Genomic DNA, 18,576 nt, shown 5'->3' with positions numbered 1-18,576 from the left:
CAACGCGAGGGAGATAGAGAGAGATTAGAGCAGAGTCAGAGACGAGGAAAACTGAAGCGACCCCGCCGCGATCCTCTTGGTGATTAATGAACGCGCACCGGCTCTGTATAATTACTTAATTAAATTCATACATCACGAGACATTAGACGAAACAGAACGTACGTTACACGCAGTACAGTTCTGTCGTAGGTTATCCACACAATATGGGAAGCCTGCCGGTGCCACGTCCCTTTGCAGGTATCAAAATTCTCCGTCACACTCCCATATGCGCACTTAGCTATACATAAATTCATAAGGTAGACGCATCATGCAGGCATATCGATCTGGTTTAGAGTTCTCTGCCACTGCGTTGATCAAATTCCTTCACGGCTCGTCCTGCTTTCATTCCCGCATCGCTGGTAGTATTCCAGCGCGTCGTTGTTGGTTATTACACTCCCTGTAAACGTACTCATCCCTTTGTGATGTCAGCGTGTTAAACGAGATGATTAACCCGTTCTGGGATACAGCATTTCGTGATCATGATTGTAACACGTCGGATTCTCTTTATTAGTACATTCGATCGAGAGATCTGTTTGTGTGGGGATGAAAAAAAAAGTGGGAATTCAGTCTCGCGCGGAGGAGGATCGAGACCAACGTATTTTCGAAATGGTGACACGTCGATATCACATAACGTCAAAATAACTCGAGGCAAAAAACATACAAAAATAACACACAAGAATAATACCATAGAAGAAAAATAACACACAGAATAAATGACATGGAAGAAAAATAACGGAAAACAATAATAACAACGAGCAATAACAACACGTAATAAGGGTGTGGGGGAAACCGCGGTTCGGTAAAGTGTTCCGAACCCACCCAACGATTCCGCGCACACATCAAAAGTATTCCGAAAAGACGCGCGATCGAGCATGTGACACTATGTTATTTTTACCAATGTTATTATTTTGACGTTAGGTTATATTGACACAGTACCTTCAAAATAATCAGGAAAAACTCAATATTTTTTGAATGATTTTTGACTTTCAGGTAATTGTTATTTCCTGTTTTTTGTTCTCTTTGGAAAAAATGCTCCCGGATCTTGTGGAGTACCAAGATCCCAATTGTTGGATGACTTTCGCAGGATTTGGCAGTTCGACGATTCGAGTTTTGTATGAAAAACGGTTTGGATACGATGAATTTTCACGGCGTGCTCCAACGTCGATTTGAATCTTTGTGGAAGATTGACCGAACAGAATCTTTCTGGATGATTGAAATGATCAGGCTTTCAGGGAGAGGAAAGAGGAACGAAGAAAGTTATAAACATGAGATCCTTGGGTATGCGCGTATAGATGACAAAACCCTCATAGCCGCTTGGCTACGGTCCGCAAAGTGAATTAATTAAGGGTCAGAGGAGTGTTTGTGATAGTCTAGCGAGAAGTTTTCCTCACGTTTCCGGAAGACAGCGAAGCCCGAGGCCATGAGATTACGACGAGTATTAGATAGGCCTGAGTAGGTGTATGGGCATCAATGGAAGCAGCCCGAGAGAGGGATTGATATGCCATAGTGACTAGCAGGTGGTGCTTCAGCCGGGGAATATCGCATCCCCCAACCTCGGATAATAGGGCAGACCGCGTGATTGTACCCTTAATTGTTACTGCCGTCTAGCTCTTCGACCCCTTTGTCAGATCGTGGAATTTAGGCAGTCGAATATATAGCACTGCCTTGGGTCTATTATTCAAATGGATCTCTTGGCCGATTGCGTAGTTACATAAGGACTTGAGGAAACAATTGCTATGTATAAGGACGAGCTTTCGTTTTCCGGTGCTTCTGGGCTTTCAATTACCTGACAAGTATTCGCTTCTGATCCAAACGCTCATTACGTTGCAAACATTTTTAACTGGATCATTAAGGATACCTTACACGTTTATTCACAGCCAAATCCTTCGTTCAAATGGCATTCCAATGCTCAGTGATTAGAAAAAAATCCTTAAATACTAGGCAGATTTGAGCCTCGTTTCAATTGGTTCATTCATTAATATTTTTAATAAAAGAATAAAATAAAATAAAATAATTAAACGAATAAAATAGTTTTGGATCAAACTGCAGATTCATTCTATCCGAAAACATTGCAGTTATGCAAAGAAAAATCTTCCAATAACATCAATTGCTATTGAATGAATCATTTTTTTTTCTCAGAGTACTGGATTACAGCATTAATTCAAAGAGCTGTAATAAGAATTGTTCTATCCACCATAGTAAAAAGCCCAATACCTTTTATTCAAAAAACTCAAGAGTATTTTTCTCTTTAAACATAGTTAAAAATGTTTTCAGTCACTTGAATTTTTTATATTGTAAAGTATGCTCGGGCAGTAAGGTCAAAATTTGTGATTTACAATGCATTTCCACTCATCAGTAAGTGCTAGTCTGACTTGATGACTTGAAGCCAAATTGAAATATAGTTCTCACGTGCATCACTTTTTGCTATCTACATAAAGCTGTTTAGAATTCAAGTGACAAAAAATAGAAAAATTCAAAAAATACTATGCTGTTTGTAATCAGTGCGGTTAAATACTTTGAAAATTCTTGAAAAATAACATATATATACAAAACGAATCCATTTTCTCGTTGTAGAAATGAGAAATTTGAGAAAATGGGAACGTGGTTCTTCCAAGAATTTCAATAATTTTGTTTCCGCCCGAAAAATTCAAGTGTTTCTGGATTTTTTCTGGAAGTCTTTCGTTCCCATTTTACTTACCACAATTTACTGTGAACTGCTCGTACAAAACCCAATAAAACAGTTCTACTTCATCGATCGAGAACGAGTTTCATTCCAATCAATAAATGAGTTTGGTAATCAATGAATAAAAAATCTTCCCCCGATGTCGAAAATCGTCTCAAGTTCGTATGAAAATGGGGTCTACAGCGTCGTCTGAATATTCACATAACAGACCGTTCATTATGACGGCTGACTGCGAGAGTCAAGTGGAAAGTAAAAGAGAGACGAGAACGGAGGAAGAGGAGGGGGGCACAGACCGGAGGCCTGCATTTCCAACTTCTTATCTGCCTCGTCACACAGGCTCTCCGGGAACGATTAAACTTTTGCCAGGTTTCCGGAGGGGGGGAAACGCGCGATTCCGCTTGGCCGGACAACGCCAGTGTCGCATTTTCGCTCGACGCTCCGGACATTTCCATTATCTGCAGCCACGTACGACAGTCGCAGGAATCCTGGCATAGTTTTCCACAATTTTTGTTCCTCGTGCGTCCACCATCCTCGGGAAACGTTCAGACCGAAATCACTTCGGTCGTCTACCGCACAGCCGATTCACACAACAATAACTCTGCGCGTTAATGAATATCCCACGTGGAATGAATCACGTTTGCAACAACTAGCGTGAACGAGGAGACGAATAATTATTTCGCGTGATCTATGGAGCGCGTTCTCGAACCGAGTCCGATAAACTTTGGTCGCAACGCTGGACATATCGCACCCAAATTCATGAGTGCCTCCAACTTCGTGATTTGCGACGAATACATTTCCACCCACCAGCAGTAAAAAAGGACGACCAACGGTGACGGTGTCGCAGGCTCCCCAACGCAGTTTCCCTGGGCCCGGACATCTCATGCAAATCCAAAGGGTAATGCATTCCAGAGAAGTTACTGAGGGCAACACTCGCTGAGAGAAACCGCTCCGGCCCACGTTGACTGGCAACGATCCTACCGAATCCTACAGGAACACAGAAAGTTAGTCCTCCTTGGGAGGGAAGGTTCGAGTGGAATTAAATTCATGGCATTGGATAGACTGGGTACTCGATTCTTCGAACGGCGACGGGACCGACCCGCCGCCGCATAGCTCGTGCCAATAAAGAGGGATGCATAAACCGGGGTTGCGGGAACCGGGAGGATTCACGATCCATCGAATAATTGCAATTGAAAGTTTGAATTTGGGACTTTTGCCAGTCCCAGTGGCTTCCCAACGCGAAATTCGAATGACTTTTTTTCAGATTCTTCGACCTTTTACAGTTAGCTCGTGGTACGGGGATGCAGAAAACGGTAAATGCGAAGCAGCCTGCTCATAAGCAGGGGCAGAGGGAAGCTGCGGTTCGCCACAGATCCGATGTCAGGCAGTTCGTGTTGTGGTCAAGCTTCGAAAAGTTTCGTAGTCGGAGGAGTATCCTCGTTTACTTCCACGCAGCATATTATATCCATCGGATCCTCTGGGAACCGTGCGATTTGGTACTTGGTGTAGTGAGAAAGGGTGGTAAATTGTGTGCTCCATGTACGTCGTTAGTGCTCGGTGTTACTGCGGTGTTTCCGCCTGTCCCTCTCGCCCGCGATCGTCGCGTAGGCCTTTCGTTGCTTGCCAACTATCCACGTTTCCGGGAGTTCTTCGTGAGCCCGAAATGGCCAGGGGGCTCGTGTTTGACAGTCGGTTGATAAAACGTCATGCGAAACGACGTGTCAAATCAAAACAATAGTTCCCATTTGAATTTTAATCGACGAATTTTGAAAGGGTGTTACGCTTTATCGCGATTGAAATACTCCGGAACTTTGCGTGATTTATTGGGCCCGAGTCAATTGATATTCCGAAAGCGCTTTGCTCGGGAATCGGAAATAGCGAGGACGTCGACTGTCGCACCCTTTCTCAGTTATGAATGATGTCCAAAACCTTTGACGCACGAAAAAATATCACACGATTCCGGAAATGTGGAATGGAAATTCTGAATTTTCGCCCCGACGTTCGCAGCTGGGACTCGACTCAACGCGATTCTCGTCCACAGCCTCAAAATAACAATGAACGTTGGACCATACATGCGTGCTAATCGGGACGATTACGACATGCAAATGCACCCAAACTGTACCGAGGCGAGTCCTATTTTCTCCTACGCCTCTGCTTGTTCCACTTGCAATAACTTTCCTTCGCGTCTGCCTGTACGCGTGCACCTCTCGTATACGTCGTGTGCAAATCCCTTGGCGGAAGCGCACGAGGGAAAACGAAGTTGTGAAAACTTTTTTTTCAATGAATATTTTTACGGGAGCACCCTCACTCGTTACAAATGGATTTACATAAAAAGTGATGCCAGAAAATAATAGAACGCCTGGAACGTACTTTGACAATGCAGTCATGTTAAAGTACAAAATCTTTGAAATTGATGCTGTTTTTAGCAAACATAGAAAAATCGTTGTTTTGTCCAGCCACTTCGGAAATCATTTGCTTTCAGGGATTCTGGTCATTTCAGATTTGGTTGCGAGACACCGTTTCGGCGTTGGAATCGTTTTAGATTGCAACCTAAAAATGTTTGGAAAACTATGTTCTGGTGCTGTTGACTGTACATTCGAAAGACGAAAACATTGACCGATTGAGCGATGCAAATCGCTCTGCAGCCGATTTGTGAACCTGAAGATCACTGAAGTTGAGCTGTCTCGGGCGAGGCCGCTACTAGCTTGGATGACAGCTCAATTATTCAGTGACTCGTGCATCAATCAAGGAACCCGAGACAGTTTTCCTCACTTTCTGATGGTCTCAAGTTCTTTTTGGCCCTCCGCGAGGCCACCGCGAGGCTGGAGTGGTCGCACAAACTCGGAAAAATTTGCAAGAGTATACTTTGAAGAATTTGATCAAAGTAAATCAAACTTTTGAGAGCGTCAGAGATGCTGCTTTATTCGGGCGACAGACAATTTTTTTCTTCTCTAAAAAAATTGAGGAAGAATCTCGATCTCATTTCCTTTTTTTCCCACCGTGTTTTCCGAAGTTATTTAGCTTCACAGCGAGTTTCGTTGGTGGATTTCGGAATCCACGAGAGCCCTGTGCCACATGGCTCAATGGTTGCACAGTCGAAATCAAAAGATTTCGCAGCCCCTTGAAGAAGCCGCGAAACACTCAGGCAAAAATAAACTGTTGATAGAGAAACGCGTCGAATTCCTTCCACAAATCCAAAAACACTCTCGCAGACTTACCAATTGCACTTTTCGTGAAAATGCAAATGCTGCCGGAGTCTGAGCCACAATACTCCGGAGCCGTATAGACCAGAACGCAGAGGAGCCATGTGGCAAAGGACGCCAGACAGAAGAGTGTAATAGTGCGAGGGTCGTTGCAGCCTCGGGCGGTGCATTGTTGCAATCCTCGTGATTACGACTTTCCCGTACAGTTTCACTCTCTCCTGCTGATGGAAGAAAAAGGTGGGGTGGAGCACGCACTCACACAAACTCAGTGTCGGGCTGTTACATTCAGGACGAGATTCGTGGCGAGTCCAATATCACGAGGCTCCTCGAGTCTTTCTCTGCTCCCGTCGTCTGCTCGCTGTCTCACTATTTCGTCTTTATTTTACTGTCGTTTGCGTTCGCTGTGAAATTCCCGCACTACGCGCGCTTCCCCGTGTATATAAAGCTGCTGCCGTTCCGAGACTCTATTTCCGAGATGCGAGATTTTCTAGTTACGGAGGCGCGGCTTTATTCACTCGGCCTATCAACGCCCGGCAATTCCGCATATCCGACGACAGCGAACATTGAAAATGCGAGTTTCTCTTATTATCTTCTACTCCGTATGGATTCTTCCTCACTCGGATCCCAATTGCCGTATTGTGATCAAGAACCATTGTTCACCGTCTGACTATCGCTCATCATCGTGAGAAACTAGCACCTTTTTCATTTCGAGTTATCTATTTAAGCTCTGACAACGGAGATGCAAAGATGAATTAATGCAATTTACTTTGCGGTACTATTTAATCTGATTATTACGATTTGAACTCTAATTTGGTTATCATCAGCGAATTTTAAAGATTCAAGAATCGGGTTCATTAATTTTACTTGAATTTAAGGAATATCTTGCGTTACTTGTGATTCCAAAAAGCAATTGAACTTTTTTGCTCTCTTGATGATCAAAAAAACGATTAAAATTTATTCTCGCAATTATTAAAATTTTGTGTAACTTATTTGTTAAGATTGATAAATTTTGAATATTATGATAGCGGTTAAAATACTTTCGTAGTGAATCGTCGGATTGTTGAAACTTCCGCTGTTTATGCCGCTATTACTCGTTGACCTCAAAAAGTATTTTTTCTTTTTCCATTCCCAAGTTATTTTCAAAGTTAACAAGGGTTTTTTAAGACATCATTGGTCTCGAAAAGCATTCTACTTTCTTATTTTCGTTTTTGGCTCTTCAAAGTTGGGAGGACCCTATTACATTAAATTCAAATCATCACACAGGGAGTGTACCTGTCATAAGAGCCTATGTATAACCCTTCAAAAAATGTGATTTTTTTCATTGATTTCTCGATAACTAGACGGTAGATCCTCTAATAATTCCGGGAGTAGATGCATGGTGTATATTTCTAGCATATTTCAAAATGTCAAGTCTTAAAGTTGGAATTTTCGATTTCCATTAGATTCGCGTTAACTTCCTTAAGTATGATTTGAGACTCGCTGCGACTCTGACAATCTTTTTCAATCGAAGCCACAATTTTTGTTCGGCTAATCGCATTTTGCTTATCAAAAGCTTGCTGGAATGGCTATGAAGTGATCGATTTTAAATCAACGCGAGGCTGAAGTACTGCTGTGAAGAAAAAAGCAATTCGTAGCGTTACAACGACGACAAAGGCCTCAACAGCACAAGAAATAGAGTTTTACAATGCACGCCGAGTTCTGTGGATATTTTTCTTCACTTTTCGTTCATCTCGCTCTCACTCTTTCTCCGAGAGCACATAGCGGTAGGCCGTAAATCGTGTGGGAAGCGTAGTGAGCTCCGTTTAACAATAAGGGCCAAGGGACTAAACTTCCTGGGTGGCTCGTTTCTCAGAGAAGTGCCAAGACACACCGGTTGGGAGAAAAGGAATGGGCGGTCTTTCGGGGTTTCCGTACCATCTCTCAGGCCGCAAGGAGCGTAAGAGAAGGGACGACAAGCGTGTGGATAAGAGATGGGCCCATTGCATTTTCATGCGTACCAAACGTATTGGCACTTGCGGAATTGACTCGCAAAATGGTTTTCGAGAGGGCTCGATCGATCTCGAAATATCTTAGACTTCCAAGAGCTTAAAAATTCCATTTTTTCCGAGACCAGAAAATGATTCCTCCAACAAAAAGACTTAGAGTCCCAACAGTTCAAAACGATAAAAAAATCAGTTAACTTCTTGAAATTTCACGATTCCCTTGCATTGATTTCATTCCCCAGGAAAATCCGCATCCTCCTATCATCCTATGTAGTCTCAAAGCCGCACGTTTTCCGGCGAAACACCAGCACGACTGCGAATAGCTTGGAAGATTTCGGTTTGGGGGGCTGGAAGAAAGTGAAGTGAGAGGAAACGCTGTGCTGGGGGATGCGTACGCGAAACTTCTAAAATCAATTAGCAGCCCTTCTCCAAGACGATCGAGTCGCTCGTGTAGCATGGAAGTAGTTGCACGCATCCCTCATTTCTCGAGAAGTTACCGGAGAGAGCAAAGTGCGGAGTGGTATATACGAGTGAGAATCAGAGAATATGAGAGAGAAAAAAGGGGGCAGGGGGGCGAATGAAAACCCTTCCCGAGTGTACTCCCCTTCGTCGATGTCGAGGGCGATAAGAAGATGAGAGAGAAAGAGAAGAGAGACTCTACGTTTATCCCAAATAGAGAGATGAGCAGAGAGCAAAGTGCGTAGACGCTGGAACACAATCACGAATGCACACGTTTTCACCAGTTCATGCGTTCAGTTGTTACATCATAGACACACCCCCCCCCCCCCCCCCCCGTCCTCACCGTTCACCCTCCTCCCTTTCTTGGATCTTTATGCGCGACTATACGTGCGAGAGTTAACAGGGGCTGCCCCTGGTTCATACTCGCGAGAGCTAAAACCCTTTCATCCCTGCCGGCGAAGTCGATGAGACCCCAAGAGGGAGCTCCCAGCAGGCTTTTGCTCACACAGTAGTACATATTACAGTGTATATATTGAGGTTGACGTTGCGCTCCCTAACCTTAGTTTTGAGTTTTCTCTGTGTCTCTCAGGCTCACTGAGATTATCACCGAAATACTAGGACGACCTCGGGGTACGTTACGTTGGAGTCCATTTTACTTTCACCTTTTTCTGCTCGCAGGACCATGCGAGCCTCCGGGGATTGGGAGCACGAAGTTCGACACGTTTTGTTCCGATATTTTTGAATTTTTGGTAAATTTGTTGAGTTGATCGAACAAAAAGTTGAATTCGTTTTCCACATTTTAGTGTGTAAAATACTGGAATTTTGTTCACCTCAAAATCTAATGGAGATAAAGGTTCGTTGGAATCGGTTGAGTTATTTTCTACTGAAGAACTGCCGAATGATTTTGTGCCAACGAATTTATGGTTGCAGAGAAGAAAAAGCTAGAATAACGATGGAAATATTTTTCGTAAGCATACACCCCCGTGCCTACACATCCGTAGGTATGCGTGACTGTGCGTGCTTGTGTGTGCTTAATATTCTCTCAACCTCTGACATACTTATTCGACCCCCGAGGTATTCCGCAGAAGCTCTCAGGCTCTTTATCGTTTTATGTATAATAAACCTGCTCCACGACTTATGCACCTGTTACACACTTCCTGTAGCAAAGACTCGAGGACGCGAGAGGGTGCAATCTGCTTTATCAAATATTTATGAAGACGCCACTGTCTTCGCTGGTTCGTGGCTACGATCATTTATTCGATTCTGTATTTTCGACGATCAGTTCGGAATCAGCAGTGTTTTTATTCACGCTGGATGTGATTTTTATCGAAATCTATGAATTCTTATGGGAGAGTTGTGAAAATAGTTGAAAGCGGCGAGAGAAGAGCTTCGCGGTGCACACGCGGATGCTGATCCGGCCACAGCGACAACAAGTTCGAACGAGGCGTTTTCTCGAGAAGTTGAAAAGGGAGATTCGACTCAACAAGGGAAGCTTCGTTACATTCGAACGCAGCAAAAAGGTGGTTCCGTAGTACATTTTGCTCGATCTTACGATAGCAATTTTCAGCGCAGGCCGCATCAGTCTGTCAAGGAATCGAGGGAAATTTCCTCCTTCTCGAGCAAGTTTCGAGATCTTTAAACTCTCGGTCCGTGTTTCTGCGCCACTCGACAAGTAATTGAGCGGGACGCAATGCCAGAGAGTATTGGAAAGAGACGCAGAGATCAAGCAGCCATATATACACAAAGGTCTCGTTCAAAGTTCCTACCGAGGGCTGTGTGTATGCCCTTTTTATTCCCTTTCTGCTTTTCGCGAACGAGGGGATCCCTCTTCGCGGCGGACGCTACGCCGAGAACTCCACCTCTGGAATTGCGCTTTGTTGAATGGACGAACGAACGAATAATGCCGATGAGAAAGGGGGCAAGGGAGCGAGAAGGGAAAGGGAAAGAGAAAATACGAGGAGAGGAGACATTCGTGGGTGAAAGGCTAAGGATGCCTCGAAGGAAGGATGATTAGGGAACTGTTGTGCCAACCCCAGGCCACTCGGCCTTCTCTCTCTCTCTCTCTCTCTCTCTGCCTCTCGGTCTCGCTCACTTTCACTTCCTCTGTAGGCCTCGAGCAGCTCGTCCTTTTGCTGAAGAGCCTAACCGTGACACTCTCATCTCAGTCGCGTGTGAAGTAACGACGAAGATGACAATAATAACCTTGCCGGACTTTGGACAAAGTTTCGCAAGCTCCTTTGAGCTTCGGCGCTCCATCGAAGTCGTCCGCCTTCTCTTTGGGCTCGTCCGAGTGTGTCCTTTCGACTACCCATTTTCATTCGAACGTCGCTTTTCTACTGCGGTTCTTTCATCATCTATTTCTCGCGTCTTTGATTTATTCACTCAAATCTCCGCAGCCATGATGAATTCTGCCCTCCTCCGCAATAACGTTCAACCCCGAAAAATTTTCTCATTTCCAAAATTTATTCATCTCGCCTCGTAATCGCGTTATCCGAGAAAAATAAATATTCGAGAGCCCCGCCGGGCGGGGAGGAGAAAAGCATAAATCTCGATGATGAATATGACGAGAGGTGCTCGATGTGCACGCAATCCTGCCAGAACGTCATCTTTATCATCATCCAACTTGGGCGAGAGGAGGGAGAAGAACGTTTCGTCCTTCGTCGCCTCGACAAAGCTCTGAAAAGGGCGCGTTTCAGCACCTACTCGTCACTCTCCTCGATCCGACCCCTCTGTCTTCGTGTCATTTCAACCAAATCCTTCGTTCTTCCCTATCGTTCATCCCACGAATGCTAAATTTTGTGTATCTCCGATACTCCAGATTTCACCTTCATTACAGACGAAATAGCATCGAGTTTGCAGTCCTTCTGTGATTGATTCCGAGTTTTCTCACGAATAATGTAAATCATTCGCTGGCTTGCTCGTATGTTGCTTGAAAATATTTCTTATTCATTTCGGGCTCATACATTTTTGCACGAATCGAACGGCCTGCGCGACCGTGTGACAAACGACTCGTAAAATTCAATTCCAAATTCCTGTTTTGAAGTTTCTTTCATCGGTCCATATCACTATACGGCGCGCAATTTATTTCTCCCTTTCAATGTGCTCACATTGACGACGGTTAATCTATTCTGTGGATAGGCTCGTGGAATCGCGTGAATCGGAAAACAATGTTCAATTATCCGAAGTAAGTTGAGTCTCGTGTCCCTTTGGATTCGGTCCTAAAACTTCAACGCATCGATGTATCTCCGTTCGCACAATATAGTGATGGATAGTGAACGTATCTTCGTGTCTTCTCAACGAAATGTTGCGAAAATCTGTTCACAGAAGCACCGGCAGGTCTGAACCCTCCCGGACGTTCGACCGAATGAAGCTTTTCCCATGCCCTTTTTAGGTCCCTGAAGGATTCGCCAAAGACAGATGAACACGAAAATCTGCGTCTCTCTTTTATCCCATTTTTCCTTGGACCGTATAGATCACGATTATTTTTATTCACTGATCTCTCGCTCCGTTTCATTCTTTTCTCTCTTTCCACCATTTCTCGATGCTTTTTCACACTTCATCTCGTTCCCTGTTTCTGTCCTCCTCTCGCCATCTCTCGCTATCCATCTCACTTTCAATCTCTCAGCAGAGCAAAACAACACGACCGCATACTCTCTGTTTTAGGATCGTTAAATCTTTCTTGTCCGGAAGCTACTCCGATGTGTGTGAGTCGTCCATGAAATCCACCCTGCGAACCAACACAATCGTTTTTTACATCTTTTCTTCTCTCCCGCCGGTAAAGGTCGAGGTCCATTCATTCCGCACTCTTGATTTATTTATTTTTCGGGAATGGACCTTAATTATTCTACGAACTGAAACGAGGCATTTTGCCGAGCTACTCGAGGCCAAAGAAATCAAATAAACAAATACGAGAAATGTGTCGCAGTGGTTAAATTCATTACAATCCACGATTCTCGAATATAAATTCTTTCAATTAACTCGAAATACGCGATAAAATCCGGAACCAGGAGGTCCAAACCTCGAAAGCAGGCATAAAAATCGGCATGAAGACGATTCCGGTATAAAAAATTCAAGCATTTTTCGTCAAAGCCCTCGACGAATTTTTCTGCTCGACTCCCATGATCTCATGATCGTGATTTGATCGATTGTTTTGCTCCAAATTTTAGAGACTTAAAGAACTTTGGAAAGTTCACAAACTGAAAGGATTTCACTAGAAATTATGATTTCAAGAATGAACCCGAACTGAGCGTATTCGAACAATTTCGATTCCAAACAAACAAATCTTCATATCCGAACGTTTCGATAATCAAATAGTTTGCTCACCAAAGTATCCCTGCAAAATTCGAGCCTTAATTACGGAGCATAACAATTATCCCCTTGTTGATGTTTACATGCGGTTATGCAGTTCGGTTATCGTCGCAGGAACAAACCTCTTACGTAAACACACCATGAAATTGAGGAAGAGCGACCGAAATATAAAGCGAGAGGAAGAGAGAGGAGAGAGAGAGGAAATTTCTGTCATCGTGTACTCAACGTTCCGGAAGGTCTCTTGCCCGTACAAGGAGCAGACCCTCGTCAATTTGAAGACCCAGCCCCGAGTTGTGCTCGAAAAGCCAAAGCCACGCTATGTAGCATTACATAGTTAATTAAGCTACGTGATCGGATACTCTGTATAGAATCTATATGTATTCCAAAGAGAATATAGACGGTGTACATACACGAGTTTGGGAGAAAGTACGAGAGATCAAGACGATTTCTTGTTCCTCTTGACAATGACGCGAAGAGTAAACTTCCTCAAGTACGCGTCTTGAATTTCTATAGGCAACAACTTACAGCACTTTGTGGAGATTTTCACGAAAAAGGGAATAAAAAGAGGCGCCTGTACCGTGTCGCGTTGAACTTTAACTCGAAGAGGAGTCGCGCATGAGTTCGTGAGCGAGTGCTTCGCGCGCAACGCACATACTCACTTTGTCCTGAGTTATGGAGGAAGAAGAAAAAAGGGAGGGGGCGAGGGGGCGGAAATGAGAGGGGGTTGTAATATCAACGAGAAGAGCCCGCTGACTAGATTTAATAAAATATTCAAACTTCGAGCCGAAAGTTTTGGCCATATAAAAGGGAGTATCAGAGGAGGAGGGGGCGGAGAATTTAGGTCTAGGGTCTCTCATCATCGTCAAGATGAGAGTAGCAGAACATTCCAATCATACTTCAAAGCCTGGTCTCTGATTATTTGGTGTTGTATATGACCCCTGGACGAGGGGCGAGCTATCTCGTCCCTCTTATAAACAAATAACTCTTTTTTTTTGCACTCCAATAATTCATTATCCAGTGTCAAGAGTCAGCGTTGCTCGGTCTCAAATAACGACGCTTTCGAAAGGAAAAAAAGCATGAAAAAGGAAAAGGACAAACATCGTGGAAACGGGGGTAGAACACCGTGCTCCCGGAGCCCACTGCTCACCGGGGTATTCGAAAACCCGGTGCTGCTTCTCCCGCCGGTCTGAACATCCCCCGCGGGGCGAATTCCCGATTTATTCAAACCACCAAATACTTGGTGTGCCCATAAAGAGAATGAATGAGATTGTGGCGCGCGCGCGCGGTTGCAGCTGGCTGGGAGAGAGACCGAACGTGTACGTGCAACGAGGGCCAGTGCGCGGAAGGACCCAAATACTTGTGCGGGCTTTGGCTCCAGGGGTTTATGAAATACGCGTGCTTTCTCCTGCGGAGTACACCACTCTCCGCTCCATTTTTCTCTCTCTCTCTCCCGGCGCACACTCCATTCGTCCCTCTTCCTCTCACTAACCCTCTCCTGAAAAACGACCCCTTGTAGTACACTACCTTCGCATCGCGGTGGCCAACTTCGTTCCCTTTCCCCTCTCGCACATGCCATTTCTTCGTTCTTCGACCCTCTCATCCGCTCGCGCGGGGTATCCAGCTCGTCAGCCCTCCTACTCGTACTTTCCATTCCCTTCTCTCCCTCCGCGTCTCTGTTTCTTGCTCTTACTCCTTTATCTCGCTTTCGTAAGGGCTGTACCCCGATGAAAATTCTCATTCCATTTATCTCTCGCCCCTTTCTCTCTTTCCCTCTTGCTCGCGCTGTTCGCAGAGGCTCTCGAGCTCTCTGCAGGGCGGCCAACGGTATTACCATGAATTTACATAGCCTGGGCGCTCTCCGCCCTGTTCAAAAGCCACCCTGCGCCCCTCCCGAGCATATTTCAATGCTTTGATTCATGCGAAATATTTGCTAAATTTTACGTTTAATCTCAGCGCGGAATTCGCGTGAATAAACGACCGCTGGAGTGTTCTACTTGCTGCGGGAACCGAAGAGAATTCGGTAAATGAGCCTCTCGAGTTATGACCCGTCGCAGTGTGACTTTCGCACCGTAATAGAGCGAAAAAAGCATCTCGATAACCATTCGAAAACTCTCTCGCCTACGAAGCACAGAAATTCTCGTGGCATGAAATCCGAGGCTTCTCTCTGCACATCATACGCTCGGGGCGCCCGTCGACCACGAAGGTATATTCGTGTCGTCGACGGTCTCGACAAAATAGCCGAACGCAGAGAGCTCTCGACGACAGCCTAGATCACACTTGGCTTCCTCCTCGCGAGCACACACCGAGATAGAGCCCTTGCTTTTCCCCTGTCACGGAGAAGGGTCGAAGCGAACCAAGATACACGCGGTAGCCGGCATGCGTGCATCGATACCTGTCCCAGAAGTCGATGTACACCGGAAGCCGAACAAGTTCAGGAAACACCATATAAACCACGACAACGCTCTTGAACGTGATTTCCCTCAATACCAACCGGTTTTCCAATTCCCCCTTTACACAACCTGCGGGACCACAATTCAATAAACGTTTGAAAAAAAAAATACGAGCGTTTCGGATGGTTTGGAGGGCGATTCGTCGCAATATCCCGCAACAAAATGTCGCGAAAGGAAGCACACATTTTTCTAATCGTACCAATTCTTTGTCCAATGCTGTTTGTTCGGTGGGAATGTTGCGAGGTGAGGATGATTCGAGTCAATCGAATACTGATTGAGCATGAAAAATCATGATGATTTTTCCTCCAGTAATATTTAGTCAGAGTGATGCGTCCCAGTAATTTTCTATTTTGTAGTATTTTTCGCGCGATAAAACGTCATGGAACCGGTTCGAATATATTTCATGATAAAAGTGGACAGAGCAGTTCGTATAAATACGAACTTCGGTGAGTAAGTAAACGAATTATGGAGAAGCTGAAACCGGTGGGGGCCGTAAATTCGAGTCGGACCTCGACGGTCCACCCTCGATGGTTATCCACACCTGGGTATGGCGAGGGGATCGCAAGAAATTCTTTACTCCAAATAACCTCGGTCCTATGAAAATGTCTACTCGTTGCGATGGCACTTGCTCGGAGAGTCGGATTTCGAACGTGACTGCAGCGAGACTCGCGAGTGGTTATTTTCAATTTTCAATGCTTTCCCAAACCGCCGAAGAGCCGTCTGGGATCCTACGAGTTCGTCGTTCTTTTTCTACTTTTGCACCCTGCCGGCTTGCTTGCCGGCAACTGCAACGATCGCGTCTCCCCGGACAGCGAGTTAATTTTTTTTTGTTCCGCTCAACTTTCATCTGCCACTTCACATATTCATACGGCACTCTTTGCTCACAATAAACGGTACAGTGAACGAGGCTTGGACCATTTGCATACAGGGTCTCGACGCCGGATAAAATCGTGGTGATGCAGCTACGGCGAGCCGCCCCGCTTTCCTCTTGACTCTCTTCTAGCTGCTGCCACGGGCAACCCTCCGTACGCGTTTCTCTGCCAGAACGTTTTGAAACGTTTTTCCACCCCTGTTTCCTCATCCTCTTTCTCACTCGCACCCGCACGCGAGCCATGAACAACCCTCGGGAATATGTGATTGTCTCGATTTATACATATGCGACGTGTACGAAAGGAAGTACTGAAAAAGACGGATAGACCCAGTGATGGACAGAGAGATGGAGAGGCCAACCACGATAGATCGATTCTTCGACAGACAGTAAATATTGCTGATGAGCTCTCTCTCTCTCTCTCTCTTTCTCTCACTCGTTCGATCTCTTCCCTCTCGAATAAGGACCGGTACAACCACGCTCCAAACCGTTGGAGACCTGTTCCATATGTACGAATTGATTGATTCGACGAACTATTTGTCAAATAGCAGCCAAGCATCAGTGCTTACGTGTCCAGCATGTGTCACCTTTTTTTTGTGTCCCTGCGTCGAACAAATTACATTACATGAAAGCTCTTTACGATAAATTTCTTCCGAAATTATCAGGGAAGTCGGCAACCCCAAAAAGCTGACAACCAATGCTTTTTGTAAAACTATTTTTGCGAATTTATACAAAACGCACACAAAAATGATGTGACGTATCAATAAACTAAATTAATTCCGATCTCAGTACTCAAGAATATGCCTCAACGAAACGGGGGATGAATCAGAAATAGAAAAGATGGAAAATTGATCGAAGAACAGATCCAATAAATACACATAAATTGAATCATTCTTTTTATCTTATCACTAATCAATTTTTGATTTTTATGGCACTGTTTCAGGTCTCCTTGTGCGACGATTATAGTCTTCCCGTTGATTTCGTCAACAAGAGACGACCGGCGAGTGCAGCGGCGATCACATCGACTGTCCAATGGGCCTTGCCGAGTCCCAATAACGAAAACGTAAGAAAAATTCTCTCGATGCTAGCTATGGAAAGATAAAGTTATAAAAAGACGTTTGTTCCATTTCAATTTAGCTTCCATTTTCATACTGAATTCTTTCGAGACTCTCGTTAATTTCCTACGCAGAAGTTGAACCTCGAATCGAGGAACATTTCATATCCGTAGCTGAAACACGATTTCTCACCGCTAATGTCTGAACTTTTCATTGTTTTTTTCTCTCGCAAATGCGTCAAATTCCACGAGTCGAGTTTGCGTTGTGAGAATTGCGATGGGAGCGAGAAGGCGCGAGGGGGAAATACAATTACGAGGGTGAGAAAATAGCTCCGGGGCATTTCAACTAAAGGGGAAAAAGGTTTCGCGCGATTCGCGCCATCTTTGTTATAGACACATTTGTGTACTGCGGATAGATGGATGAGCATAACTGTAGCAACGAGACTCCCCCGTGAGTTAGAGAGAGAATTTCGCTCTCTCCAGCCCGACAAACGGAAGAAAAGACCGTTGACTTCCGGTGCTACTTATAATTGCTCTGGCAGTCACAGAATCCTCTCTCTGCCTTCGCTCTCGTTGTCTTTTTCTTCGTTCCTCCAGTCCTTGAAGGGAGAAGCTTTTTCAGGTGCCTCGAGGCTTTCGAACTGACTGTTTCTCATGAATTATTGCTTCACGCAATTCCTGTGACCATCTCCCAAAACCTGCCACATTTTTTCTCTCCAAACAATACAAAAAACTCGCCGAAAAACCAGTTCGATCGAAAGAGCCATTTTCAATGTGTCTTACAAAAAGGATCGATTTCTTCTTCAAAATAAATATGCACACAGAGGCGCACAGAACATTTTTTTCTGCTTTAAAAATCTCGAAATATTAATTACAACGACGTCGAATTGGATCGTATGAGCGGAGTCGTTTTTTACATAAATTTCAACCGTCGCGGAGCTAATCGTTTCCCGATAGTCGCGGCCCTCTGCATTTCTTTTGATTAAAATAAAATTTAAAAAATCTTGACTCCATCGGATGGTAATAGCAAACAAATTAAAAAGCTTCTCTGTTCAAAATAATTTGAGGACTCATCAAAAATATAAAAAGAAGAAAAAATATAGCAAGTTCCTGCAAAAATTTCATTTAGGGATTTACAACTAAATTAGTAATTGACGTATAGACGAGAAAACAGATGAAAAGTTTTGCTTAAAGAGAGTAGCCATAAGACATCCGGAGGCTGAGACAGGAAAGAATTGTATTCTCTTCATCTCCGTAAAGAGAGTATTCGTGCAGCGATTCTGCAGGGAGAGTGAGCGAGGAAAAATAGTGACTTGCTTTGAATTTTATGTCACCCGTTGCGAGAAGCACTCGAAGCTCTCTTTGCGCGTTCGGAGGGGGATGAATCTTTATGACTGCGGTGTAGCACTCGGTATAATATTCATAAAAAGCTAACTTGATGCTCCGGGACTTGACATCGAGCACAAAAGAGCGGCCCGATGCTTCTGATCTTTTTGACAGTGTCGTCGACAAGTGTACTGTTGAAGTGTTAAT

General features: G+C 44.5%; 1 protein-coding gene across 1 annotated transcript in view; it reads left to right on the top strand.

Annotated features, from left to right (window-relative positions):
* Window positions 1–18,576, top strand: part of hwt (heavyweight) — a 151,843-nt gene that overhangs the window by 94,882 nt on the left and 38,385 nt on the right. Inside the window, exon 3 of the mRNA XM_043421398.1 lies at window positions 16,933–17,052. Coding sequence (XP_043277333.1) covers window positions 16,933–17,052 — 120 coding nt within the window. The remainder of the gene's footprint in view (window positions 1–16,932; window positions 17,053–18,576) is intronic.

The sequence above is a fragment of the Venturia canescens genome, chromosome 6, assembly GCF_019457755.1.
Source record: "Venturia canescens isolate UGA chromosome 6, ASM1945775v1, whole genome shotgun sequence".
Lineage (NCBI taxonomy): Eukaryota > Metazoa > Arthropoda > Insecta > Hymenoptera > Ichneumonidae > Venturia > Venturia canescens.
The sequence above is the reverse complement of the archived record's forward strand: the minus strand, read 5'-3'. Positions and strand labels throughout refer to the sequence as shown.